This window comes from Diadema antillarum, unplaced genomic scaffold (genome assembly GCF_040938485.1).
Source record: "Diadema antillarum isolate AM-2024a unplaced genomic scaffold, OU_Dant_1.0 scf00000211, whole genome shotgun sequence".
NCBI lineage: Eukaryota > Metazoa > Echinodermata > Echinoidea > Diadematoida > Diadematidae > Diadema > Diadema antillarum.
In genome coordinates this window covers 2,725,450-2,753,305 of record NW_027271100.1, presented here as the reverse complement: position 1 = coordinate 2,753,305, position 27,856 = coordinate 2,725,450, and the positions used below count along the sequence as shown (strand labels likewise).

The 27,856-nt window shown below is 38.2% G+C and overlaps 2 protein-coding genes and 3 non-coding genes across 5 annotated transcripts in view; 3 read left to right on the top strand and 2 right to left on the bottom strand.

Moving 5' to 3' along the window:
- The first annotated feature begins 971 nt into the window (after positions 1 to 971).
- Positions 972 to 26,910, top strand: LOC139724374 (prominin-1-A-like). The gene is made up of 15 exons (XM_071635524.1): positions 972 to 976; positions 3,062 to 3,214; positions 3,555 to 3,678; positions 4,178 to 4,275; positions 4,652 to 4,742; positions 5,518 to 5,664; positions 6,210 to 6,296; positions 6,701 to 6,784; positions 13,321 to 13,374; positions 14,010 to 14,090; positions 15,232 to 15,300; positions 17,083 to 17,172; positions 17,774 to 17,922; positions 20,705 to 20,774; positions 26,812 to 26,910. Exons 1-15 carry the CDS (start codon positions 972 to 974, stop codon positions 26,908 to 26,910), a joined length of 1,401 nt encoding a protein of 466 aa, XP_071491625.1.
- Positions 7,130 to 7,202, bottom strand: Trnak-cuu (transfer RNA lysine (anticodon CUU)). Its single transcript has one exon. It is a non-coding gene; the product is annotated as a tRNA-Lys (tRNA).
- Trnah-gug (transfer RNA histidin (anticodon GUG)) lies at positions 8,932 to 9,003 on the top strand. The gene has a single exon. It is a non-coding gene; the product is annotated as a tRNA-His (tRNA).
- Trnak-cuu (transfer RNA lysine (anticodon CUU)) lies at positions 10,073 to 10,145 on the bottom strand. The gene has a single exon. It is a non-coding gene; the product is annotated as a tRNA-Lys (tRNA).
- The window catches only part of LOC139724347 (uncharacterized), a 43,934-nt gene continuing 39,427 nt past the window's right edge, over positions 23,350 to 27,856 (top strand). Inside the window, exons 1-2 of the mRNA XM_071635499.1 lie at positions 23,350 to 23,450; positions 26,812 to 27,537. Of these exons, the coding sequence (XP_071491600.1) occupies positions 27,127 to 27,537 (411 nt within the window). The 5' untranslated portion in view covers positions 23,350 to 23,450; positions 26,812 to 27,126. The remainder of the gene's footprint in view (positions 23,451 to 26,811; positions 27,538 to 27,856) is intronic.

The following is a 27,856-nucleotide window of genomic DNA, read 5'->3' as shown; positions in this document are numbered from 1 at the left end:
AAAATGTATCAAAAAAGAAGATAAGAACAAGATGATGGCACGGAAATATACAAATTTTGGCTCACTCGTGCGTACTAATTTCGAATATTTTTTCAACTCCTCAGTTTGTTGGTATAAATCGTTATCTATAAGGCCGTCACTTATATATCTTGATTAGAATTGTAAGATTTAATAAGCAAAAAATGACAAGATTTCCATGTTTTGTAAGCTGAAATACAGAAATTTTCGGCTCGCTCGCTGCGGTCGCTCGCCAAAATTTATCAAAAAAAAAAATAAGAACAAAACGTGATGATGGCGCGGAAATATACGAATTTCGGCTCACTCGTGCGTACTAATTTGGAATATTTTTTAAACTCCTCAGTTGGTTGGTATAAATCATTATCTATAAGACCGTCACTTATATATCTTGATTAGAATTGTAAGATTTAATAAGCAAAAAAATGACAAGAATTCCATGTTTTGTAAGCTGAAATACAAAAATTTTCTGCTCGCTTGCTGCGCTCGCTCGCCAAAATTTATCAAAAAAAAAAAAGAAGAAGGAGAAGATAAGAACCAAACGTAATGATGGCGCGGAAATATACGAATTTCGGCTCACTCGTGAGTACTAATTTGGAGTATTTTTTCAAGTCCTAAGTTTGTTGGTATAAATCGTTATCTATAAGGCCGTCACAATATCTTGATTAGAATTGTAAGATTTAGTAAGCAAAAAATGACAAGAATTCCATGTATTGTAAGCTGAAATACAAAAATTTTCGGCTCGCTCGCTGCGCTCGCTCGCCGCAATTTATCAAAAAGAAGATATGAACCAAACGTGATGATGACGCGAAATATACAAAAATTTTCGGCTCGCTCGCTGCGCTCGCTCGCCAATATCTATCTAAATTTATTACATTTAAATCACCCTCAAAAAGACCCCTTTTAAGTGCTTGAAAAAGCATATGTGGACCTTTTTTCTAAAAGTCCCTACCGGGATGGGGTTGGGGTTGAACACTTTTTCAGAAATTAGGGGCGCAATTTTCGCGCTTGCCCCGGGCGCCGTTTTCCCTAGATACGCCACTGTGGCTGTAGTCGGACTGGTGCATTTCCTTCGGAGGTGGTAATAATGTACGTAGTTGCAACGGTCACCTTGCCACCTGCTGTCTGCAATCGGGCGCTTATATACTTCTTCCAATGGCTAATGGATGTTTAATTTTTGAATTTCACTGACCTCCAAATTTCACATAGAAAACCTTCTTAGCATGATGGTTAATATGACATTTGACTGATATTGGAGATGTTTGCGAATCGGATCTACTACCTTTAATATTACTAAATCTAAAATGATTATTTGAAAGTTCGGAAATGCTGGAAATATCCTACCACAAGGAGGCAAAATATAAATGGTTCACATTTACAATTCATTTTGTTTTAAAAATTTTCTTATTTATTTTCGTTTTTGACAAACTCGCATACCAACGGCTGATATACTGTATAGTAAAGTGAATGTTTCATCTTCCAAACAGCATCCAATGGGATGGAAAACTCCAACTGAAAGGTGGACACCGTGACCATACTCGCTAAAGAAAACGCGTAATAGGGGTCGTTTTTTCTCACGGATTAGATGGAAAGTGTGATGTACGAGCGTATATAATCAAAGGGTATCAAAAAGGCCGAAATTTGGGAAAATGGTATATTGTTCAATCATGATGAAGTACTTCTTTAGGGTGCAGGAAACATTTAAGGAATACTTGTTTTTAAGGCCCAAAAAAATCATATGATCATTACTCGTTTAGGGGCCATTTTGAAAGTCCATGTATGAGCATGGTGTCCAACTTTTAATTGTCGCTACCCTCCCGGGACAGTATCAAAGGACCGTTTTGTTAATTAACGCAATCCCCCTTCCTTTAAAAATCCTGGCTTCAGGCCTGCTAACGCGGGTATATACAATAGAAAAAATAAAAGTTAAAACAACACCAGGAAAATCACTATTCTCAATTTTGCGGCGCGCTACGCGCGCAGAGTCTCGAACACAATTAAACTTTGCAACTTCCTGGCAAAATGAGTTTTTACTATTTCCTAGATGAAATACCGTAACGCGATTGCATGCAACAGACAAAAATACAAATTTCCTCGAGACTTTAAAACGTCATTAAAACAGTCAAAATTCACAATTTGCGGCGCGCTTCGCGCGCAAATTCTTATACAACTTTTGTAGTTCGGTCGTCCAAAGAATATATATACATATATATATATATATATATATATATATATATATATATATATATATAATTGTGTGTGTGTGTGTGTGTGTGTCATCATTGGTATTGGTACCGAAGGTCCGTTTTTTTAGTGACCGCACCCCCCCTTGAAAAATCCTGGCTACGGGCCTGCAAGAAGTTTTCTTTTTTTATTATTGTTTGCCCGAAGGGTTATGTCAATTACAACAATGTTTAATCATTATGTCAACATTACTGACTCTGAATGCTTTCCCGTTTAAAGCTTGCTTTATTACCATTTGAAGTATAATGCATATTTGGCGTTCATGTCCCCCTTTTGATGTTGCTTATTGTAACAGCTTAAAAACACAATTCGTGTCAAGCTGCTATCTATGTAACTACTGGCCACTAGAAATACCACTTGATTAATCTTATTGATTTGGTAAATAAAAGCTGACTCTTTGCCCAAAGATTTATAAGAGCCTGTTTGAGTCGCTTCTACACTTGTTTGTAGAGCTGTGACTGAAAGCACAACGCTATACTCACACTCAAGTATAATATTGTAATACATTATGTAAGGTAAAAGGAAACAAATAAAAAGCAAAAATTTCATTGTATTCGAACATGAAATATGAGTCAAGTATTATGATGAATATTGATAATCTTTGTGACAATGTAAACACGAAAAAAAGAGACACGCAAGAAACGTGAATATTCAGTCAGTCGATGCCGGATGTCTAAAAGTGTGCGAATACTGATGTTGAAACGGCATAGCGTGACGCTCGCTCTTAATATTTCAAAAGACATCTCTACTCTAAATCAAGTATCCTTATTTCTTGTTCTTTTCTTTGTTTTATATTGGGCAGCAAGATCATCGCTAGGTGTCTACCATTGGTCCTAGGGCTGATGGTGATCCTGACGGGGGCTGGGCTGCTACTGGCTTGCTGTGGGTTGAGGTACAACACCGGACCCACCCATCGAGGCTGCCCTAGCGAATGGGGAGGCACTATGCTGATGGGGTATGTAGTCAAAACAACTGATAAGCGTGCTTACTTCATTTGTGTGCTTGAAAGCACGAAATCATTCAATGTACAGATATCATTTATCATTAACGATCTCTCTTTGCAACTGATCACTCACATGGAACTCATGATCAGTGACTTCGAGGTGATCATGAAAATTGGATGCTATGAGGTAGTAGTCGTCATCTGCAGAAGCATTTTCCTTAGTGGAATCGTATTATCATGATGTTTGGCATACATTATAGATATTCATACTAACGCAAATCGCCTAATTCAGAGTTTGTTAAAATGGCAGGTATTCTCAAACTCAACGATCTGGTGATGACTTTTCTTTTAGCTCCGCCTGCTGGTCTTTCACCATCTCCCTCCTCGTGTGCCTATTGGCTGCCGTCCTTCTCTTCCTGGGATCCACCCTTTCCATTGGCTGTCAGACTCTGCTCGACCTGTCAATCATTCGAGAGGTGAAAGTCATCATAATCATTATCATATTTTGATGCCCCCCCCCCCCCACAGTCCTGATTATTATCAGTAACCTTTACAGCTTTTAGACATTATTATATGTGACGATTATGGTGATGCTGATAATATGATGAACTAATGAAATATCAATTTATCAAATTGGTGATAGAAATAAACGTAATCGTCGCCATGATAATGTCGTCGATGTTAAAAGTAATAAACTGTAACATTTTTGCATGAGTAGCTGCACTGAAATTAAAACACACACACACGCACAAAACTTTATATGATTAACGTTGTCATGGTTGTCAACTTCTTTCGTTTGACTTTCATTTCTTTTTGTTGCTAGGATACACGGTTAAACGGGAAGAAATATCCGTACATCTTGATCGCGTAACATATCCACCTATACAAACGGGTTTCATCGAAGCGTTTTTGCAATCCATGAATGTATCGTTCTTCATGCCGAAAGCCGCTTCATTGTCTACCTATTACGTACAGGTCGTCGACGACCCGGTCGTATGGGGAGGTAGCTCGCCTATTAGTAATCTCCCGCTTGGTAACACCACTCAAAACCTCTCAGTCTACCAGGTTCTCGAGTGAGTAATTATTGACTTCTCTTTAGTGATTGTAAACCGAATAGTTTGAAGGAGAAACTTTTCATAAAAAGCAAGATATAAAGGACATCATCAACTTTATTCCATGATGTATGCACTGTGTAAATGGGGTTAAATACAAACAATCCAGAAAGAGAAAAAAAAACCACAATATTTTTAACAGCGATGAAATTATCAGTATCTTCCCCTGTTGCCTTACATCATAATAGTTTTCTCTCTTTCATATTTCTACTACACTCTACCATAGAGAGGACCATGTCTGTATATGAATAATTATTATGGTAATTTGACGTCATGACAACTAACCAAAATCTGTCATGGTTTCCTATGCTTTATCGTGTCCTTTCTACAATTCCAGAGATTGTAAGGATGACGCCACTCTCTACGATGCTTTGGATCTTGAGTCATCAGGACTTCTAGACATTGTTCTTGACTTAGATATACGTCAGGTGGGTGTCGTTCGTCTTCAATGCTCTGTTTTGTCATAGACCACCGGAATTGTTTCAGCAAAGCTGTCCTTTTTTCATCCAAATACAGCTAACGGAGACACATTTACAATCTTTAAAAATACTTTTCGTGTTCTCCTCCCAATGTCATATGCATTGTATATGCAATTATATATCTTTTTTTCCCCCTGGACTCCGTTCGATATCAGTGGTTTTTCGCTGACAAGCCCCCAAGGATGGGCTCTCCAGCCGCTGTGTGTCGTGCTTTATGCGGAAAATAAATACAGTATAATACAAATATAATCAGTAGAATCTTTCCTACTGCTTTGGTAACATAACGCTGCTACATTTATAAGCATAGTTTTAATTTTCAACCAACCAAAGTCGCAAAGTGTCAATAAACAATGACGTAACATAACATCCGCAAAAATGGTAAGGAAGTGTATTGGATGTCTGACTGACTGTCTGTCTGTCTGTCTGTCTGTCAGTCAGTCTGTCTGTCTGTCTGTCTGTCTGTCTGTCTGTCTGTCTGTCTGTCTCTCTGTGGAAGGCCGTTGATGGACAGTTACATACCTGAATAGCTGAGCCTTTTTGATGAATACATTGAACAATGCGAAATTCATAAACAAATAAGTATTTTCCGGACATGGGGGTGGAGATGGTGTCTTCATCCTTTATCATCCCTAAAATGAACATTTGCTGGAATGCAATAATACTCTTCCCACGGGTGTAAAACAACAAACATGAGACTCAATTGTTACTCCACCTTTTCCTCTAGATGTTACCAAACTTTACCAGTGTGTACGATCTCGTGAATGACACCGTCTCCGGGATTGAAATCCTGCCCGAAGGTCAGACTGGTGATCTCCTGGACGAGCTGACTGGACAGTTGTCACCGCAAAATATTTCCACCACTCTTTCAGAGGTAATGGACACAAGTAGCCATCAGAATGGAATACCTTTGTTATGTATGTTGTATGTATTGTATTTCTACATGATTAAACCTCCACTATATTCTAATATCGGTTTTTACTACGGGCCCTGTTGCGACGCAGTTCGTAAGAATGTAAAGTTCTTGTGCAACACGTCATGCCAAAGCCTAAATGATCATAACAAGTTGTGGTTGACTGTGCGTTGTTGCAAGAAATCTCTGAATATGATATGCGTTTGAGATATCCAAATTTAATCTTCGAGTTTTACCTAGACCATCATTGGAATGTTTCGAAGGAGATACGTTGCTTTCACCACGATCGTAAAAAAAAGAAGAATATATACAGGCCTACTACCTTGCTTGCAGCATTCTCCATTGGAATTTGTGCCCTTCCAATATCAACTTTCCCGTCATTGGAATTTAATACTGGTTCATCATACACTAATTTGATGTTATTCAACAAGAAGCATGAAGTTCATCTTTTATAGGTGTGATATCGTCTAGTTTGCACATTTCCCCCCATTTTGCCTCTTGGACAGATGGAGCTGGCAATCAATCAGGTTAGTCTTACCAATGTGAGTGACGCCCTCAACGATGCAGCCGACGCAGTTGCTGGTGCCTATCCCGTAAGTCCAAATTATTGTATCTCATGTTTGCATTGCCGTGTTTCGTGTATACTTTCACTCTCTAATCAGTCTCTCCTTTACATCTCAGTCTTTCTAATAAGGACGTCTAAATGTCCCGCCTTTCAATCACCTGATAACTGATTTAACAATAAAGCATCTTCTTTCGGGAAAACATTGATACAACAACATCAAGAACATTGAAAACAGTAACTATAAATAACGAAAGAAAGTTTTGATGTTTTCAAAAGCTGATCCTTCTGACAAGACGAAATCAATGAGAAATATTTTTTAGCACCATAAGTGAATGATTAATATTAACAGAATGACATATACATCAGCCATGTTTATGTTGCCACAAACTTACAGGGTATTCCTTTTTAAATGTCTGCCTTTCGTAAACCCAGGACATGGCCAATGACTTACGCTCTCTCGCCGACAGCTTGACGCTTATCGACCGAACAGATCTACAGGCGGTGAGAAATATGACGGTAAGGCCAAGGATGTTCATTTACCGCAGTTTTCATATCAAATTTCCCTTGTTCCCGTGGTATATACACGGGCAGGGATTGATATAAAATGACACAACTGATATATATCGAATAGATTTTTTTTTAAATAGCATCTTTGGCTAATGCATTAAAGTTTGATTACTTTTCTTCTTAGACTATGTCATTTCGGGTTTTTATAAAATGTGTCTTTAAAAAGAATCTCTTCAAATCATGAATCATGTATGTCATGACTATTATGTTGTAATGCGCAGTGCAGTAGAGTATTATATCTATCTGTGCAACGAACAAATTAACGTCTGTTAATTAAAGAAAAAAAAAATAACTCGCCCAATGTGGGGCTCGAACCCACGACCCTGGGATTAAGAGTCCCATGCTCTACCGACTGAGCTAACCGGGCTGTGACGGCGCATTAGAAATGAAGAGGCCTATTGTCAAGTCCATCGTCCAAGCAGATTTATCACTGTGTGTCGACCCCGAAGTAAATCGAACAAAGTTTGCTGCAAATCTGAAAAAAAAGAGAGTTCCGTGTTTTCAACAAGTGACAGACAGCTTGTTGTTTACTTACTTGTTGTATCTTCTAGAATTCCATGTTAGAGGGTACATATCAGTTGGCGGAAATACAAAATACATATGGCAAACGTATATGTTGCAATGTAGTACAGTCTGATGACATTGCCACATTGTCTCCGCTAATGATGTACGGGATACATGTCAATTTCGTAAAATATGGCAGCAGTCCAGTAGGTCTACGATCATGGCTACGATTTGAATCGCAAGCCCTTGGTTTGTGTGGGGAAATTTGAATTGTTTGACTCATACTAGTAATTCATCAAACCAAACGGGAATTTGACCCCAGGATGTTTCTGTTTTTTAACAGATTAATGAAATTTCAACTATTTCAAGTGTGAAATATTTGGCCAAATCATCTCATGCTGCTAACCTTGTCACCTGACAGACAGACTGACAAACGAGCAAACAACAAACAAGGACCATCTTGTGATTTTGATATCGACGGCTCCCTTGGCTTCGTTCCCTTCAAGTCATTGTTTACTGCTTTGAAGCTTGCATGAGTTTGCACTATTTTCCTTGTACGGTTGATTCTCCTGTCATTTGGAGATGACATGCATTTGACACCATGTCGAGGTTATATTGCATATTGCCCTCCGTAAGAGGGAGAGAGATAGAGGGTGGATGGGGGTATAATTAAGTCAGGACTAGGATACTTTACTCCGACATTTCTTCGACGATATCAGCATTAAGTAATACTTTCGAAATTAAAGTTTTTGTCTCAACGCAGAAACTTTCACCGGTATTCGTTGTTCTACAACTTGATATTTGAAATGCCGCTTTCTAAAATAAATGTTACAAATGTTATTTGATGATAAAAAATAACTAATAATGATTATGATAACGACATGAGTAGTTTATTGATAAGTCACAGATAAGTCATTAAGCAGTAGAATAAGTTAGCTAAAAGAATAAATTAGCAAAAAGAATATATTAACAAAAAGATAAATGGAAATAACTCGCCAAAATAATGAGGGGCTTCGTGCCCACGACCCTGGGATTAAGAGTCGCATGCTTTACCGACTTTGCTAACCGGGCTTTGACGACAGTGAGCTTTTTAGACTCTGATTTTCACTGAAAAATTATATTGTGCAAAACTTGACAAGTATTTTGTCATTAGTAACTGTAGTTCCGTACTGAGAGAAAATTGCCGTTCGTTATTAGATATTTGAACTTCTCATTGTTTCAGACATATTGTGAAAGATTAAGGCATAATTTATATAAGACATGATTTACAAATTTACCAACTGACGATAAGATGTTAATTAAATATTCTCCTTCTATTCATCAGTATTTCTTCTTTCTTCCTCTGTTGACGCTGTTGCTTTGTCACCATTTTTACATGTCACAATCTACGATGTGCCTCATCACCGTACATGATCACGTTATATAGCGCATTCATTTGCATAATTACAATGAATGCAAGCAATTCGCTCGAACTTCCTCGTCCCCGACCTGCTGCAAATAGTATTCATTGTAAATGTAGTTATGAAGGGTTAGTGCTACTCCGTTACAGGGCAGTACTTATTAGCATGCCGAGCGTTGCATAATCACAGGCAGCCGTGATCGTCTAGAGGTTAGGACATTGCGTTGTGGCCGCAATAACCCAGGTTCGAATCCTGGTCACGGCATTTTTTTTTTTTTTGTCTCTAACTCTTTTTCTGAGAGATTTTTTTTATCGAACTTATAATTTCGATTCTCATCTTCTTGTAATTACTTGACCTGATCTAAAAATCCGTAAAACGTATTACTTAAAAAGGGAGAGAAGTCATGATTTTCGGTTTATTGATACCAGCATAGGCCCTACATATACATTAATGCAATTACGCCATACAAGATAGACGTAACATGGTAATATATAGGGTTAAAATGATGCATATTTTAATACTGAGATGACCCCTTGATTTTATGCATGTGATGCCGTCCACTTACTGGGGCAAAGGAGATCTAAATTTTCAGAAATCCTGTATAAAGTTTATTACCCATTCTTTAATTTATGCCCCTGGTATTTTAAGCACAGGTTAACCGTTATGACATTGATTACAAAATGGGCATTACAAGTAGTTTCAAAGCCTACAAATTTCAATAGCCTTTCTCAATACATAACATTGTATTTTGGTTTCGGGTAAAACGAGTAATTTTCCGTCGCAACTTGGTATTCTGCGATCGAGGGGTTTAAATCCTTTTAAATACGATGACGCAATATCGTCTTCATAATCTATGTTGTGTATGTGAAACATTAATAAGATAACATCTCCTCAGAAAGTTGCAATTCCTTCAAACTCTTTAAAACAACGTTAATAAGATTTATGTTGGTGTTTGTGGGCAGAGCGTTACGAATTAAACGAAATAGATGCTATTTCAAGAATGGGAATAAGGCGTCAAGGTTTTCGATGTTTAAACCTCTCAAGCGCATGACAAAAAGCAGCCTAAATATAGAAAAAAAATCATCTGTCCGGGCATTTTTCGTACAAATGAACTATTATGGAGCGGAGTAACACGTGCTTACAGGGCAGTGATTTAGACCGCCGTCTTGGCCAGCCAAATGAAGATGACAAAAAGTGTTACTATTCTGTGGCGTCTCTTTGCGGGACCCGTCCAGCCTTCCTGTCGGTGTAAAAGAAGCTTTCTCCTTGAACTTGCTTCTAAGCATCCCCAGCCCTTTGTGATTGTTAACAGGAAAAGAAAAGAAAAAGTAGACGCCCAATGTGGGGCTCGAACCCACGACCCTGGGATTAAGAGTCCCATGCTCTACCGACTGAGCTAACCGGGCTGTGTGAAATCAATGGGTCGAAGTCCGGAGTCGTTCGCAGTCATTGATTTTCCCGCTCGCTGCTTTTGAGCGAGACCAGTGGGCGAATCCTGGCTTGCGGCCAGCCAGTGGTGATGAATAACTGCAGTATGCAGTCAGGGAGATGGGAAGATCAATGCATTATGTCTTACCACCTACGAAAGAGGGAGAGCCAACTCTCTATGTTATATTAATTTCTGAGTGTTCAAGACATGAATGATGATTATAATAAAACAGAAATACTAGTACACATGTACACAGAGAGTCCAGATGACAAACGATATATATGGCTCTTCCTTACTCAGTAGATGATTTTTCTAAGAGTGGAAATCCAGGCTGATTATATTTTGGATGAAAAAATATTCCTCTAATGATCGGTTGAGAGAATTTCATGTGATTATATGTATTTTCAACTATTTTAGAATGTTGACTTGGCCTGTTGTGATATCACAAAGCGGTTTGACATTGCGCACTGCTTCGTACGGCCACTTTGTGAAATGTGACAGAGTAATTGTGACATCACAAAGCAATTCTGACATCGCGCGCTACTTCGTACGTCGCTCTGTGAAATGTAACAAAGCGATTGTGACATCACAAAGTCATGCTTCATACGGTCACTCACTGTGAAATATAACAAAGCGATTGTGACATCATAAAGCAATTCTGACATCGCACTGCTTCGTTTGTCGCTAGCTCTGTGAAATGTAACAAAGCAATTGTGACATCACAAAGCATATTCTGACATTGCGCACTGCTTCGTGCGGTCAAAGTTGTCATTCCAAGTATAAAATGATATACTATGCGTAATTTCGAGTTTCTGGTTTAACATATCGGTTTCAGTTTCAGTTTAAAGTAAGTTTTATTTCTCCACTTGTATTAAAAAGAAAATAAGTATGACAATGTCAAACATATTCACAAGTCATGAAAATATAAAGAAGAGTTCTCATTACAAATATATGATCATGTGAATAATACATATATTTCATGACAAATCTAGGAGGAGACCGTTATCAATAAGCAAATCGCTTGACTTGGACAACGGCCTCCACAGTTTTTTTTTTAATAGTTATTATTATTATTTATATTCTTATAATATACTTTTTTATACATGTGGGCCTCGGTGCCCCCCAAAGTACTACTCATTTCAGGGCTGCGCCCCTCAGAGAATAGCACTATTTTGGAGTCGCCTTTATAGCTCTGCCCATAGTTCTAACAAGAAACTTTCTTGAAAGGCAAAATATATGCGTATATCAGTAGGCCCTACAATTTTACTGCATAGAACATAAATAGTTAACTTGTAACATCTCCGGGGTTGAAAAGGCATGGCAAGCGATTGGCATGAAAGAAAGTCAAGCAAATGTTGAGGCTGAAAAAAAAAACCCCAAACAATACTGAACACATTCTTCATTAAGACAACCCTTTTTACATATTAAAAAAAAAAAAAACTGTGGAAGGAAATATAGGCCTCTCGAATCAAATGAGCGTTCAGATTGGTTGCGCAAAAGAGATATTAATAATATATCTCTACGGAATGGGCCTATAAGGCCGAGGATGGCCTGTTAAAGTTTCAAGATCGCCGTATGAATTTCTGGATAACTCAGTGTGCGAAGTTCAAAATAAGTCATCTTATTGCATTTAACCACAGATATTTGATGTACACAAGAATCAGTGTTCTCAGTGTCACGTAGACCCTGTAAACAGCGTTCAAAGGTTATTGTATCATTGCTGAGCCTGCTGATAAATGCTCTAATTAAATCTTACTTGTGTACCTGTCCTTTTGTTAGCCGTGTGACTTGAACAGTGTTGATATGACAACACTCACCACCGATCGAGTGTACCGTAGTTATGAATGAGTTCCGTAATGTTTATGTGTGTTTTATTTATCTCGTATAACGGCATTTCTGTCAATAAACCAGTGTCTATGGGCTCGGAGCTGTGATGCGGGGGTCTTCATTTACAAATTCATGTCATCGCTGTCGTTTGACGTCTTTAACAAACAACAAAAAAAAATCAAGAAAAAAAAAATCTTGAACCACAACGGCTACTCGGCTAGTAGGCCCTATATCGAAACTGGTTTTCTGTGTCTGCTCATCCATTTCTCTCGCTCCTTGTTTACTTATCATAATATGTTTGACAACACACGAAATCATAAAATTACGAGACAATCTGGACATACAGCCGCCAAGGCCAAAACTTTGGCGAGTAAAGGCATAATTTACCATTTGCAGATGCAATAAAACCCCAGCATTAGTGCTTTAAAATAGTTCTAAAATGTGAGTTGGGGATAGAAACAACCAATGTAAAAATTTGAACCAGCATAATCGATGTTAAGTATTGTTAAATATACAAAATGTGAACAATAGTTATAATAAAAATGTGTCCAGACTAAACCGTCTACAGTTATGGTTTGATGAGAAAAAGAGTGATATCTCCTTATATTTTAAGCTTTATTGCAAAGGATTTATATGGTAGGATATTTTGTGATACAACTGACCTACACATATGCATCAAAATTGATATATTGAACATTTTTAAAATCACTGATCCCAAAGGTAAACAGGACCTTTACAGTGCCGTAAAGCGACGTTATTGGATGTCCGTGGTCAGCCTATTTCATTCATACAAACAACATTCAACCTTCGAATAAAATGATGCTGAAACAACCTTAAACTTATAGGCCTATATGACGAGTTTGATCGCAAAAGGAGTCAACTCCAGTCTTCTTAATTTGAGATGTTTGCGATTACAGTTGCTAAAAAAAGGTATAATGAGAAAATATGGGATATTTTAACCATAACTTCGAGAATATTCCTTGACGTATAGCGAGTGAGGTATCACTGAAAAGATTTGGTTTTGCTTTATACTAATGATGGACTTATAGTTCAGAATGTTTAGAAATGGCACTAAGCCCGTTTTGCCATTAAATTCTTATTTTTTATATTATTTATTTTACCTATCTTTATTGTCATCGATCTTATCTGTCATATCATATTGATAGAAATGAGCAAGACTGTGTGACATTTCAGAAGAATATGACGTGACAAAGATCGATCGGATCACTTTTCCTGGGGATTTGAAAGCCTTTATTATCATTCATTGTATGTGGGCATCCGTTTCCCATCTCTTGACAACACTGCACTTTTTTCTTGACTCGTAGGTGATACTGCAGGAAGACGTGACTCACCTTAACCACTCAGTGGCATCGTTGAGGGTAAGTTAAATTCATAAAAAGTGAACATTTCACTTACCCTGGTCACAATCTCACTATGGACCTCTACAAATGCAAATTCTGAATCTGACAAAGTGTCAATTATTGCATATAGAGAGCACTCCCTATCAGAAGACAAGAGTCTGTTGTATACACACGTCTTGTCCGAGAAAAAAAAAGGCATATAAGTGCACTTGATGAAGGATGTCAGTCAATCATATTAACATGACAGTTTATGTCTGCAATATGAATGTGCGCTTTCTCAAACATACAGTTGCCACTTAACTCACAGTCTTGATTAGGATAGACTCTCTCTCCCTCCCTCCCTCTCCCTCCTTTCTTTCTCTCTCTTTCTCTCTGTAAATAAAAAAATGCAGAGAATTATTTATTTTCTTTATACTTATGAATCAATACCTTTATCTCGAAGAAAGACATGTATGACATTGCACTCTAAATATAACTCCGAGTGTAAATGAAAAATCTTCAATCCGAGAAACTAAGAGATGTTGCATAATAAAAACAAAACGAAACTTTTTAAAGTGTATTCTTTGATCTGCGTGAAAGAGGATATAATATTTACGTTGTTATACTGAACAATCCTCCCTTTGCGTCATGCACCTTGCACTCTTTACATGCAGATGGTCTCGCAGGGTGTAGTTCGCTCGGTGGATAACATCACTTCCTTCATCGCTACTGAGGCTGGGCCAATTCTCATCCAGGCATGTGGTTGAAAAGTTTGCTTTGCATGTATACATTGCTTTCATATTGATATATGTGTGTGTGCGCGCGCGTATGTTTGCTTAAATCCATGTTATTCGAAACATTTCAATCCTTCCCAAGTATACAATACTCTAGAATTCAAGTAATTCAACAATAGGGGTTAATCAAAATTAAACTCTCTTGTAAATGAAGTACAAAGACGGGAGCATCTAATGAAAACTTTACTATACTCGTAGAATACTGTGCGGAGAATTTTATGCATTCTCGTATTATGTGGGGAAATAATCCTTTAGAATACAGGGGTTACTTCCATATCAACACGAGAAAAAAATACATGAAGTCATGCTTTCTTTTGTTTAGAAAGCAGGTAAGTAACCTATACCCAAATGAGAATGCGTCATGGCACAGGCAGCTATTTTGAGAAACACGTGACGCCAAACAGTTATAACAATTAGTGCATTGCTGCAGAGTAGTTTCTATACCTCGAGTGATTAAAAAACAAAACAAGCAAATAACTTTTGAAGAATATTACAGAGAAGTTGTTATTGTTTGAAGCATCCATCTATAAGACAGCCGTACATTTTTTCAAGAGTATTTATGGTTTTTGTTTTGTATGTTGGCAAACAAATCAGATTTGTTAAGGGAATGCTTCAGATGGTAAACTTTCACCGAAGGACTGAGATTTCCGCTGTGTCACGTGATATTATGTTCCAACAATTATATATATATATATATATATATATATATATATATATATATATATATATGTATAAAGGGTGGGTGGGGGAGCAATCTAAGTGTGATGTTTTCGGTCTCTTCCACTTAACAATAAGACGATCAGAAGGCTTTATGATACAGTGGATGAGCAACTAAAGAAATAACGCCACGGAGTTACGTGTGCAGTTATATTGTATATTGCAATACACTTGATATCATCACGGAGATGCGAGCGTTATGGGTTTGTGTGATCTATCTTTGATGCATCCGCCAAATGATAGCACAGTATCACAAATACATTGTAATATGATTTTACTTGCGGCACGAATTTTAAGAGGAACGGAAGTTTAAAGATTGAGATGTTCAAACGACAGATGATATAAATTGGTCTTATTTTTGTCATTGTGTTCGATGAAACTACAGTCCCTAGAGGCCTACATCGAGAGCATCGTCGTCCTCGGGGACCAGTTCATAGACGAGGTCCTGCTACGGGTGAGAGACTTAACGAGTCATGCTGATTGCTACTTCCGAAGAGCTCTTAACAAACGTGCCGCCGGCTCGCTCAATGGGCGGCTAGTTGTGATATGGCGTTAAAACGGATGTCGAGTCGCAAACTTGTAATTCGACTTCCGTGGATGTTACAGACATAGTCATGTGTGTGTAGACATCACATAAAACCTTTTCTTTCTTCTTCTTCTTCTTCTTCTTCTTCTTCTTCTTCTTCTTCTTCTTCTTCTTCTTCTTCTTCTTCATCTTCTTTGCTGGGCGAGGAAAAAGCTCTGTGTAACAACAAGGGGAAATAAATAAACTAAAATCCATTGGATTGAGGAAAACCATCCATGATGATTCTGTACAACAAATCCTTTTTTGCTTCGGTGATACCCGGAAACGAATTTCTTTTCTTTCTTTCTTTCTTTTTTTGAGTACCCCATGTTGTTTTCCGTATCTGAGTGGAATAATCCCATTGAGTTATATCCTAACTGCCTTCCTGTTTATCATATTTACATTTATCAATGACTTATTCACCCGCACAATCTGATATTGATGATATTGATTGTGACAAAAACACACACAAACATAAACACACACACGTACACACACATACGTCGTACATCCTTAGATCATAAATGCATATCGACAGAGCTCATACACATGCCAAAGACTGATTAAGAAGACTGTTTCATTAACACACTGAGAACAGTTCATTGTTTCTTTATTTTATGCGATATGCTTGTTCTTTTTTCACCAGTTTGGCCGAAGAGATCGAATTAAAATCATTATAAAAATTCCAGTTTTTACAAACAAAATATAAGTAGGATCTCCTCATCATTATGGTTTATTCCACACTTTGTCTATAGTTATACTCCTATTTCATCTATAAAGAGCATCCTCTTCTCAACGTAGCATATTAAATCAATCAACACTGGAGCTGTATGTCCTTTGGTACAGCATCTTAGGAGTCTATGTCGCTTAACACTTTATGTGCCAATGAATCAAATGTGCACAAAGTCCACACACAAACCTAATATGAGCAGGTGATATAATGTGATGACATACAGAGGGTTAAAGGACAAGTCCACCTTCATAGACATGTGGGTTGAGTGAATGCAGCAATATTAGTAGAACACATCAGTGAGAGTTTGAGGAAAATCGGACAATCCGTTCAAAAGTTATGAATTTTTGAAGTTTCTGCTCAGTCACGGCTAGATGAAAAGACTACTATAGCTTGTGATGTCATATGAGTACAACGATATAAAGAAAGACTAAAGAAAATTCAACATATGTCCATTTTCTCCCATAACAAAAGAACACTCGACTTCTCTCTTTCAGAAGGCAGGGGGAATAATATTACCCTTAACATACGTCAGTAGCAAGTCGAAGAACTTTGCACTTTATTCAAAAAGTAAAGTTTTGTGAAATTCTCTTTTTATTTTCCTTACATAGTTGTACGCATGTGACATCACACACTGTAGTAGTCTTTTCTTCTAGCAGTGACTGCGCAGATACTTAAAATATTCGTAACTTTTGAACGGATTGTCCAATTTTCCTCAAACTTTCACTGATGTGTTCTACTAATATTGCTGCATTCTCTAAATCCTTATGTATATGAAGGTGGACTTGTCCTTTAATGCTTGAAGTATAGTGTAGCACTTTGTATACACCTTACGTTAGTTGGGTTTCAGCGCATCAATTGATTTCTCACGAAATAATTCAAATTGTGGGGAGTTCGTTATCAGTGAAATCATCATGTCTCACGATCGCTTCTTTTGGCAGGTTCGGAATGATATCGGTCGCTGTGGAGTCATACGACGTGTTTACGACGCAGTTGTTGGCACTGCGTGTCTATTCTTTCTTCCCGGATTGGTGAGTTAACCTTTGCCACGCATGAAGTTATGTTTTAATGTGTCAAGGCAATTTGCAGTTGAAAAAGTAGTCGGATGTAGGTCCAGAATTAATGCGGTATGTCTGAATTTGTAGATGCTTTATATACAACTTTTCGTTTTGCCAATAAACATAGCATCGTCGCAACACAATATATATAATCATGATGTGTTAATAAGAAATCTGTAGAAGTCCCTCAATTTACCTGCGAAACGATTTCACAGTATCTTTTTTTTTTTTTTTCATTTCACTGATTAGGCGGATGGCCAAATGGCCTCTTAATAATGTATTTATATACCCGAGCCTCTTTAAAATGTGTGTGTGCTAATTTTTGCAAACATGCACCCTCATCGAGCAATTATTGAACCTCCGTTTTATAATGACATCTATAAAACGTTCCTTAATGTGGTTTCCTCATCAAAACTTCGATGTTTTGATTGTGAGGTATAGGGATGTCAGTATGACAATTAAGTTACCTTTTGTTTTTTCTTTCGCTGAAGAAACAATTACACTGTTACTTTGTGATACTTGAACGATTATGTATAGTTTAATGCCCCCCCCCCCCCCTCGTCTCTCATGTCAGAATGCTTTGTGGGTGGCTCTGTGTGTCATTTCATTCGTGATCATTCCAAGCATCATCTTCAACGTCCGCCTTGCCAAGCACCTGAGAAGCTCGACTCAGCCCGCCGAGGAGCTACACTTTGATGGGATGGAGATCTACGCAAACTCACCGTAAGCACCAATCGAACGACAGAGCGCTGAAATTCGAACACTCTATGAACATTGCCATTCATAGAGACAGTAGGAGAATGTGTGACGTGTATGATGGAGAATGAGACCATTTGCTATGTACATCTCCCTGAGATGAAAATAGAATATGAGTTCACTGTATTAATGGTTTGAAGAAAAAGCTCTTGAAGTCTGTTTAAGCATAATCAACAGAGTATTTATACAAGCAAGTCTGTGATAATAATTGTTATGCGAATGATGTTGAACAAGTGCACATTGTGCATGTTCCTTATGTGTGTACTGGTATACACGGTCGGAAAAACCTGCTGCGTGTTGAATATGAGTAAGTTTGTATCTGTTTACGTTTTACTGGAATCTCAAGATGATGGGTTGGACATGCGTCTTCCAAAACAGTATAGCAGAACTATTTCTTATACTCCACATGGAATTGTTGCCAGGTGCTATGTTGTTTTTGCAACATAATCAAATTAGGATTAGTGTATTTCTTTGTATGAATCTTGGAGGATCAGTATATTGTAAGATCTTTTCGGTGCAAAAGTAAATGAATTATGGTACTAAATATATATGGTGATTTTAAATTCACATTATTATTCATCTTTGTTTAGTCACTGTGCACAGCTTTATTCAACCACAAATTGCTGATAAACTGAGACAGATTTCTCATGGTTGCTACGAATTTGATAATTTCTTCGCTTGTTCCTTCTGTTTTGCTATCCTCCACTTTCTCGCAAGGCAGAACAATCACTGGTAGAGATTCAGGTAACAGAGACAGTCATGTCATTATGTGGTCTTCTATGCAAGCAGGTGTGGTAGTAATGTGCCGATGTAGGAATTTATTGAAAAATGATTATCACAAAGCGTGATAGTGGAATGCGTTTATCTGCGCATTTTATGTGTCTGATGGACATCAAGGTATTTTTCTGAGGCTTTTGACATTCTGATATGGACATGTTGCAAGTCATGTTTAAACCATGGTGTTTGTAATAGCTCCATGATTAACCACAGACAAATGAACAATATTCTGCTATGCACGGCATTAAAAATCTTATCCTTTTCACGGTTTTTTATTATTTTTTTTGTCTCCAAATCTAGCATGGCTGACTTTGTTTTCTAGTAATGCAGGCATCAATGGAATACTCTATATGGCAAGGTGGACACTCACATACACATGAGAGAGAGAGAGAGAGGGGGGGGGGGGGGGGGGAGACCAGTCAAATTCTGGACGTTATGTTTAACTGATGTATCTGATGTTATATGAGTACCATTTTGTTGTGATTGACCTTCTTCTTTGTTGATATATTATTATCTGTTTGTTTGTTTTCTATCTGGACAGTGCGACCGTTTTCCTTGAACTTACAAATAATCGTGAAAGTCCGTCATACCAACATCAATGGCATATATGTTGTTTATCTGTTTTATGATCTCTGGTAGTTTTTATAATTTCCTGTAAAGTTTGCATGTTGGGCGGATTAAAAATGTACTGTAAAATGCTTTCTTATCATATTTCACACAAAATCAAATGATGTGTACCAAGATCAGTATTCGGGCTTACGGAAAGAGTTTAGATGCGTCTATATAGATGCCAACTTAATTGTTGATGATGTACTTGTATGTCTTTCGAAGAAAGAAAGTAAACAGGATTGTGAAATGTTCACTTTGCAGATAATCTACTTTCTAAAAACGGTCCTTTGTAATCAAACTTACCCAGATTTGAGTATCTGAATGCAATATAACACATCCCATCTTTTTTTTTTGTATTGCAATATGAGTGAGAATTATTAGTGTCCCATAATTAAAAAAGGGGACTTGTCAATAAGACACGTAATCGTGCCATCATTAATTCAGTGCATCAAGTCAGGGTCAGTGCAACGTCAACTCTCAATGGTTCAACGTATCATGGGAGGAAATTACTGCATGTGTGATGATAGATATAGATGCCCTTCTCTTAAATGTCATTTTATGAATTGTTTTGATGCACATCATTTGATCGTACACCTCAAGTATACGTATTAGGTGAAGCGCAACCCAAATGATGGCAACCTGAACACTGAGAACGTCCAAATAGTGCGCTATGTCTACGATTGTCTTTCCTCCGTGTTCCTAGCTGTTTGCAGTTAACACTTCCTGTATATCCTCGTCATCCCATTTCTCACTTCACACACCTGTCACACATTTCGTCTCTTTTACTCTTTTCATTTTCTTTCATTTTTTATTCTCCTCCTTCTTCCGCTTTGTTAAAGGAGACCTCCAGATGATTTTCAGATTTTTACATTTAAACAACTATAAATTAGTTATGAGTACAGAGTTTCAGAATTTGTGATAATTGGGATGAAGAATTAAAATATTTTCAAAATTTAGAACAAATTGCAATGAACAAGGATGATGACATGGCAGAGTCACCATAAGAATGCATGAGTTGGGGCTCAAGGAAGCAGAACAAAAGAAGAAGGCATGCATAGATTATACACAGGTGAACTCGCAAGCAAGCAGTATTGTAATAGAATTGCACTGCTACATTTCTGAAATATGTGAACCTCCTATGTCATCATCCTTGTTCAGTGTAATTTGTTTAAAGGTTTTCAAAGTATTGTTTCTCTGCTCAAGAACCACAATAAATTCCACAAATCTGTACTTGGAGTTGTCGATTTATGTACTATATGATGTAAAAGTATGAAAATCGTCTGGAATGTCCCTTTAAGTTTGATCTAACTCTGTTCCCTTTCTCTCTGCGCTTTCTCGTTTTCTTTCATTTCCGTCTCTACAGTGGTGCATCTCATTTTGTTGGCGATTCATCTGCCTTGAATAACATCAAACATCGTCTGAGTGGTAGTCTGGTGTACATCAAAATTCCTAAAAACTATCTTCTTAGTCGTCTGCGAAGATCTACCAATGGGATACGGATTCCGTAGTAAAGATTCTCAACAAAATTATTTTGATAACCCATAATGTTCAACATCTAAAAAAGTGTGCCTTTTAAACCACTCATATCAAGCTTTTTATAACTAGATATCAGTCCTTTCTGCAATTATTTCAGCTTTCTTTGAGATGTTGCCTCTTTTTGTTGTTTGTTGGGCCATCGTCCTTTATGTGGTAAAAAAGGTGATGTTTTCTTGCTTTTTGTCCTCGAGCGTTCTGAACCACAAGCTCAGTGTCTGATATGTCTCATGACATTAATCGTGATTACAGTAGAATACAGTGTAGTAGAATGTCAAAATAATTCACTCTATCTATGCAAATGGAAAAGGTGTACACGTTTACTTGTAAAAATTGATTGTATAACATGTCATCTAATTCATTCACGGAATAATGATTTTACCAGGACATTCCCAAATATTAATGTTGTAAAAATAAAATGAAAAACGTTGGTAAAATTTGTCATTGTTACCGCTTTCTTTATGGGTTCGACAGCATGTAAAAATTGAAATTGCAGGCAAAGTATATAAGTGTCAGCAGAGTGTGATTATGACGTGTGTGCGTGTGTTATCTCTCTGCCTTTCTGTCTGTGTCATAATTATGTGTGCGAACGTATTGTATAGTGTTGCCAATATGCTGTGGCTGTAGAAATTGGTTCACAACCAACCACATCATCCGTCATAAAAAAACATTAATGTTACAATTCACTTTTGTTACTTTCAGTCTCATACTACATCCCAAATCCCTTGAGTGGTGCGTATTGATAAAGAGAGAGGGAGAGAGAGAGAGAGAGAGAGAGAGAGAGAGAGAGACAGGGGGAAGGGGGAATAGATTACCAGGTTATAGGCCGAGAGATTATTATTGTAAAAAAAATGAAGATTTTAAAAAAAAATATTTGGGAATAATAATGCTGATTGCAGGTCAGTGCGATTGACATGTACGTGGGAAGTTGAATGACAGTATACAGTTTCACATATTTTCAAGGTGGCTTTAATATACAGAGCAAAATCAAATACACCGAATGGTAGAATTTAGATTCATTAATATCGGACCTATAACCTGATAAAGTATTTTTTTTTTAGTTTCACATGTTTCCAGTAAGCATGATGCTATAAGCAGCTAGCCACAAACCCTCATTTTGAGCATAAAATGCGGATGATCCATGACCTTACAAGTCGTGCTTCCAACTATAGGCCCTACCATGTTCTCGTTATAAATGCAAATCTTCATTAAGATTATCAATAATTTCTTTTGACAATAATCTTAAAATAGAGAAGAAAAGCTAGAATTTACGTAATTTATGTGAGTGTGTATAAGTGTACTCTTTTATTATGCTCGAAAAGCGAAAATATGTTGAATTTTGTTTGTATTCTTTACATCGCTTTCCAGACATGACGTCACAGAGTTTTGTTGTCATATCATCCAGCGATGGCGGCACCAAAACTTTAGAAATTACTGATCATGCACTAGACATTGTGTCCTATATACTATTAAATATTGCTGCATTCACTCAATCAACATTGGTCTATATTTAGGTTTCATTTCCTCACCAGTTAAGATTTAGTCTTAAATGAAAGAGTAAAACAAATTACAAAAGTGAAAATTCAATCAAGATCGAAATTCAATAGGAGTCATTATATTGTGAAATTTCGCTTAACAGTTCTCGAACAGTCAATATGACGCATGAGTTGATGATATACCATCTCCTCACTACTCCGTTGCAAGTTTAGTTTGTACACAAAATCTTGACATTTCCATTTGTTTGTTGTTGGTTTTTTTTTTTCAAACGCAAATAAATTATGCTCAATCGCAAGGTTCTAAATCAAAATATATACTGCAATATGTACATGTATCTGACTGATCATTACTTTGAAGTTATCCAGCCAGGAGGAAGTTTATGCTTTACACTTTTATAGCAGAATAATTACATCTTCGTCATTTTTCCTTTAGGTACATAATAGTAGAACGATATAAAGAAAATATAAAGAAAACTCAACATATTTTCACTTTTCTCCCATAACAAGGAAGCACATGACGTGCCTCCTTCAGAAGGCAGGGGAGTAAAATATCCTTACGTACAAGCAAGACTTCTCGACATAATTTTCAGTATCCATTGGCTGCTAAAAGATGTAACATCTATTGCAGACTCCCAGCGATACGTCAGTTAGCCTAGTATAGTAAGAGTCCGGTGTGCAGACGTATTTTGAGGATTTAATTCAATCTTCATGCATCCATATTCCAAATCTTAGAGATTCACTCAAGCCTGTGTAATACATGTCACGTAGGACCTACTACTCATTCCAATGTATCCTAAAGTTTTCCTTTTTGCATTTGTGCGCCAAAATCCTCATGATAAATTCGCGCAAGCGTAGTAGGATGTCTGCCCAGTAATTTTCGCTGCTGTGCAAGCATATTTGCTAGACAATATGCTGGGATAGGAATAGCGAATTTTGACCGGCTTCGTGTCGTATGCATTACGTCATGCGAAAGTCTGACCTCGGATTATGGTCAATGGCTGTTGATGTGTAATTGCCGGTTCGGTAGATGATTCTCACCCGTTTCATCTTTGCACGAGCGCTGCATTCGTCCGAATAATGGTATGTATGAACAAACGATACTTATTATATCGTTATATCTTACCTAGAGACAAGAGGAAGGATTTTACCGTTAGTAAATTTTGGAAAATCCGATAGTGACTTCGTGATTTTCACGATGGGAAATAAGGCGGGCGGCGTCGAGACCGGTATAACGTGTACGATACATTGTACGATAGTAGATACGTCTCGGCTCATGCAGTATAGCAGGCGGGAGCGGCGAGCGAATGTGGGTGGCCGATCTCAACGAGTGCAAGACTCAGAGGTGTAGTGCAGTACGTTATGAAGGTTGCAGCAACGACTTGACGGCTTGCACGTGAGAAAATGCTGGGCCAAGATTTTGCGAACACGATAACGATACTCAAGAAAAGAGCTTGAATTTACAACAACGTAGCCTTAAGATGAAGATACAGTTGTACATACATTCCAATGGAATTTGGAAATCTAACGTTAGAAGTAATTTATCAAACACTCGCTGCTAACGACTACAACGTTACACTCGACAGTTGCTGCGCTGTAGATGATGAACGAACGAGATCGAGATCAATTTATTTTTATTTGAAAAATATAAATTTCACCTCATTCTCTGGCTGGTGGGTGGTGCATTTACCTCCCTGAGTTGCTGAGCAGGTTACTTCCAGGGGTCAGTGTTTATCTGTTGCAGTGTTGGCATGCTGATGACACAAAATCTTAAACATATTTAATACTTTCAATAGATAGTGATGACAATGACAGTGATGCTGCTTCTTTGCAGAAAGATTTTGAATGTCTCATTTCCTGGTCAGATGAGTGGTTTCTCATGTTTCATCCAGAAAATTTGCCTTCACGACAATCGACGAGCAGCATGATATATATGTTAATTGTGCCGTAGTTTAATGGGTCAGCTTGGCCTAGCTTAGTGCCATAGTGGGTAAACTCAGCTCAGCCCCTGGCACTGGCGCCCTCATTACAAGGGGCCGTTACATGTTGCAGTATTCTTAGAACTAGGCCAAGTTTACCCATCCCCATAACTAAATTAAAGGACAAAAGGTACTGGTACATAGGGTACAGTAGCCTAATCTCTTACATTTACCACTTCAGTTTGGTAGTAGATTTAAAGTGGTGGTTGATTCTAAACTTTATTTTGATCTGCATTTCAGGCACAAATTAATGCAGCCAATAGATTGATGAATTTGATAAACGAACATTTTGTAGACAGGTCCATAGATCTATTATTATTAAATACACCAGGATAACTTCAATTGAAAAAGTTCTGGTAAGACCCCACTTAGAATACATATTATTGTACCTCCTTCATGCAGTATGGAGTCCTTATTTGAAAAAAAAACCAACAACCTACATATTAGCTTTAGAAAATGTTCAAAAGGAGAGCCACAAAACTGGTACACTGTAAAAGTGGATATTTTTGCCTCACTAAATTTTTCACGCTCGGCCAGTTAAGAAGAGTATTGCATGTTTAAATTCTGCGGAATCATTCATCAAGTGCTAGAACATTTGGCAAGCAAAAATATTCGCATGCTTTTATTTTCGTGCTAGCATCTGGTTGCGCGAAATGCGCGAATAGTTCAACACTTCGCCCAAAAGATTTATCTGGTTGGAATATCAACTGGATAAAAGTTCATTTTGTCACAATCAGTTGCGAATTTCCTGTTCTTGATGAGACTTTCGCCTACTGAATCTGTAGGCTTCTTCAGATCGAACGTTGTGAGAGAGTTGTCTTCCCACTAGCCAGCTGACGTAGCTGGTGCACGCCGATCTGAGGGAATGGGATCGCATATTCCATTCCATGAGGATCGTATGTTGAGGAAAGTGAGTATTCATGCCCCAGATCTCGGTGGAAGGTTTTCCTGTTTTGTTTGCGAATCATGTGGATGGCTCCCCTTATCCATCATGAAAAACTTTATAACTTCATAACTTTGAAACCTACAGATCCAGTAGGCGAAAGACTCATCAAGAACAGGTAATTTGCAACTGATTGTGACAAAATAACCTTTTAAATCCAAAAAAATTCACCACCGCGAAAATTTCCACTTTTACAGTACCTGATATAAGGAGCTCTGTCTTATGAACAAAGCTTGATTCATCTTGGACTCCCAACTTTTGGCTGCTTCTTCTTCTTCTCCTTCTTCTTCTTCTTCTCCTTCTCCTCCTCCTCCTCCTCCTCCTCCTCCTCCTTCTCCTCCTCCTCCTTCTCCTTCTCCTTCTCCTTCTCCTCCTCCTCCTCCTCCTCCTCCTTCTCCTCCTTCTCCTTCTCCTCCTCCTCCTCCACCTTCTCCTTCTCCTCCTTCTCCTTCTCCTTCTCCTTCTCCTCCTCCTCCTCCTCCTCCTCCTTCTCCTCCTCCTCCTCCTCCTCCTTCTCCTTCTCCTTCTCCTCCTCCTCCTCCACCTTCTTCTCCTCCTTCTCCTTCTCCTTCTCCTTCTCCTCCTCCTTCTCCTTCTCCTCCTCCTCCTCCTCCTCCTCCTTCTCCTTTTCCTCCTCCTCCTCCTCCTCCTCCTCCTCCTCCTTCTCCTTCTCTTCCTCCTCCTCCTTCTCCTTCTCCTCCTCCTCCTCCTCCTTCTACCAACATCTGTTGGCAGAAGATTCCATTTTGCCATTGTCCTCAAGAGGAAAAAATAATTCTCGGTATCGCCAATACCTAGGTGCTGTGCACAGAGCAGCGTTTTAGATGCATTGTGGGATAGCTAGCGGGACAAACTTGCCCCGGTTTTGGCTGCACATGCTGTCAGATCATGCTCTGTCTTTATCCAGTTGTTGAAGATTTCTTCGCTTTCCATGTTGTCACCAGCACATTGAATTGAAGCCTTGCAGTAGTGAACCATGACTCTGGTGACCGCAAATCAGTAAAACTTAGAAACTTTCAACTCTTTTTAAAGCTGAATTATAGCCAAGGAAAAAAAAAAAGGTAACGACAGAGAAGCAGATAAATAACTCCATTGAATTGTATGGGAATTGCGACTCACGTGAGACAACCGGAAGCGACAAGGGCACCGAGGAATCCCACAGTGCATCTGTGACAGAGCTCTTCAGCGTGCGCAGAAGTTTTCTGCGCATTGGCGATACCGAGAATTGTAACTGCCCTTCATAGTCACTGGGTGAAGGAAGGAAATCAGATAAGATATCCTAGTTTGACTCCATCAGAAGATATTTTCAATAGATACCTGTCAATGTTCACAATTTTAAGTTGATTGAGCATGATAGATTTGATAACTGATGCATTGTCACAGTCAAAACTTTTGTCATGCATAATTCATGTTGACATATAGTGTAATGTACTGATATTCTTTGTACGTTGTATTTGCTATTGGTATTGTCTTTTGATTTTCTGATGTATAATTATCTGATGTATAATTATCTTTTGTCTAGGAATTCCCATGTGTGTCACATGGTGATCCTGTCAACCTGAAGGCCACCTCCAACCCAGTGCATGCTGAGACTACATCCATGCCCAACATCATGGAGTAAGCTGGGCTTCTTATAGATGTGCAGAGGCACTCTTTTGTATGCCATCTAGCACCATGAGCTCATTTTAAAGTTCTTGAAATATTCTTTTCAAGAGCAGAAGTAATAACCTTACACTAGTTAAGTGTAAGCTTAATAATCAAATTTACACAAGAAAAAGAAAAAAAAATGTATAACCTCATTTCAAAGAAAGGCTAAAGCAAAAGCCCCAAAGCTTCAATGATTATCCAAAGCCCTTCCTCCATCAAGATGGCATCGACAGCTTCCGTTCAGTCCTGGCTAGGCCAGGAGCTTGAGACCCGGGGCGTCGATGCAGTCGTCTACACCCGCTACATCCTTAGCATCTTCCAGCAGGACAGCTTTGACTTGGAGCAGGATCCAGAGTTGATGGCTAGCCAGTCCTCCCTCCCCTCAGCCCGGCCTCACACCCACTACCACCCCAAGGGGAGCATGGGCCACGTTGGTGGCAGCAGTGGTAGCAACAGCAGCAATCACCGTCACCAGGCAACATCCACCAAGCGGGAAAAGGGTAAAGGTAGAGGGAAGGCAAGGAACCACATCCGATGGCAGAGTCCAGAGGATCTGAGAAAAGATGCTGTGGTGAAGTGCCTCCAGTCTGTCACTGAAAAGGTACGTAATGTAGACCAACTTTCTGGAAAGGAAAGTTATTGGATCTGTTATGAATGATGTACATGTGATTTGTAATAGTGGCCTAGTATTGTAGGAGAATATAAAGCTCTGTCCATATTGCCTCTCTCTGAGTGCCAAACTTCATTCAAAATGATCCCTAAGTTTCAAAACTTCTCTTGTATATTCTGAACTGATATCCAAGTTTTTGTATGATGTATGTGCCATGATACATTGAAGATTACTGTGTATGCCATATAGTCTGTGGCTTTTTAAACTTAAACCAAACTAAGGCAAACTGACCAGAATTGTAGTATTTCAT

What these genes read in the sequence shown, in the direction of transcription:
- LOC139724374 (XM_071635524.1), top strand. An exon ending in ACCTGTCAATCATTCGAGAG is followed by an intron (nt 3,679 to 4,177) that starts GTGAAAGTCATC and finishes TATTACGTACAG; the next exon opens with GTCGTCGACGACCCGGTCGT. An exon ending in TTTCCACCACTCTTTCAGAG is followed by an intron (nt 5,665 to 6,209) that starts GTAATGGACACA and finishes CCTCTTGGACAG; the next exon opens with ATGGAGCTGGCAATCAATCA.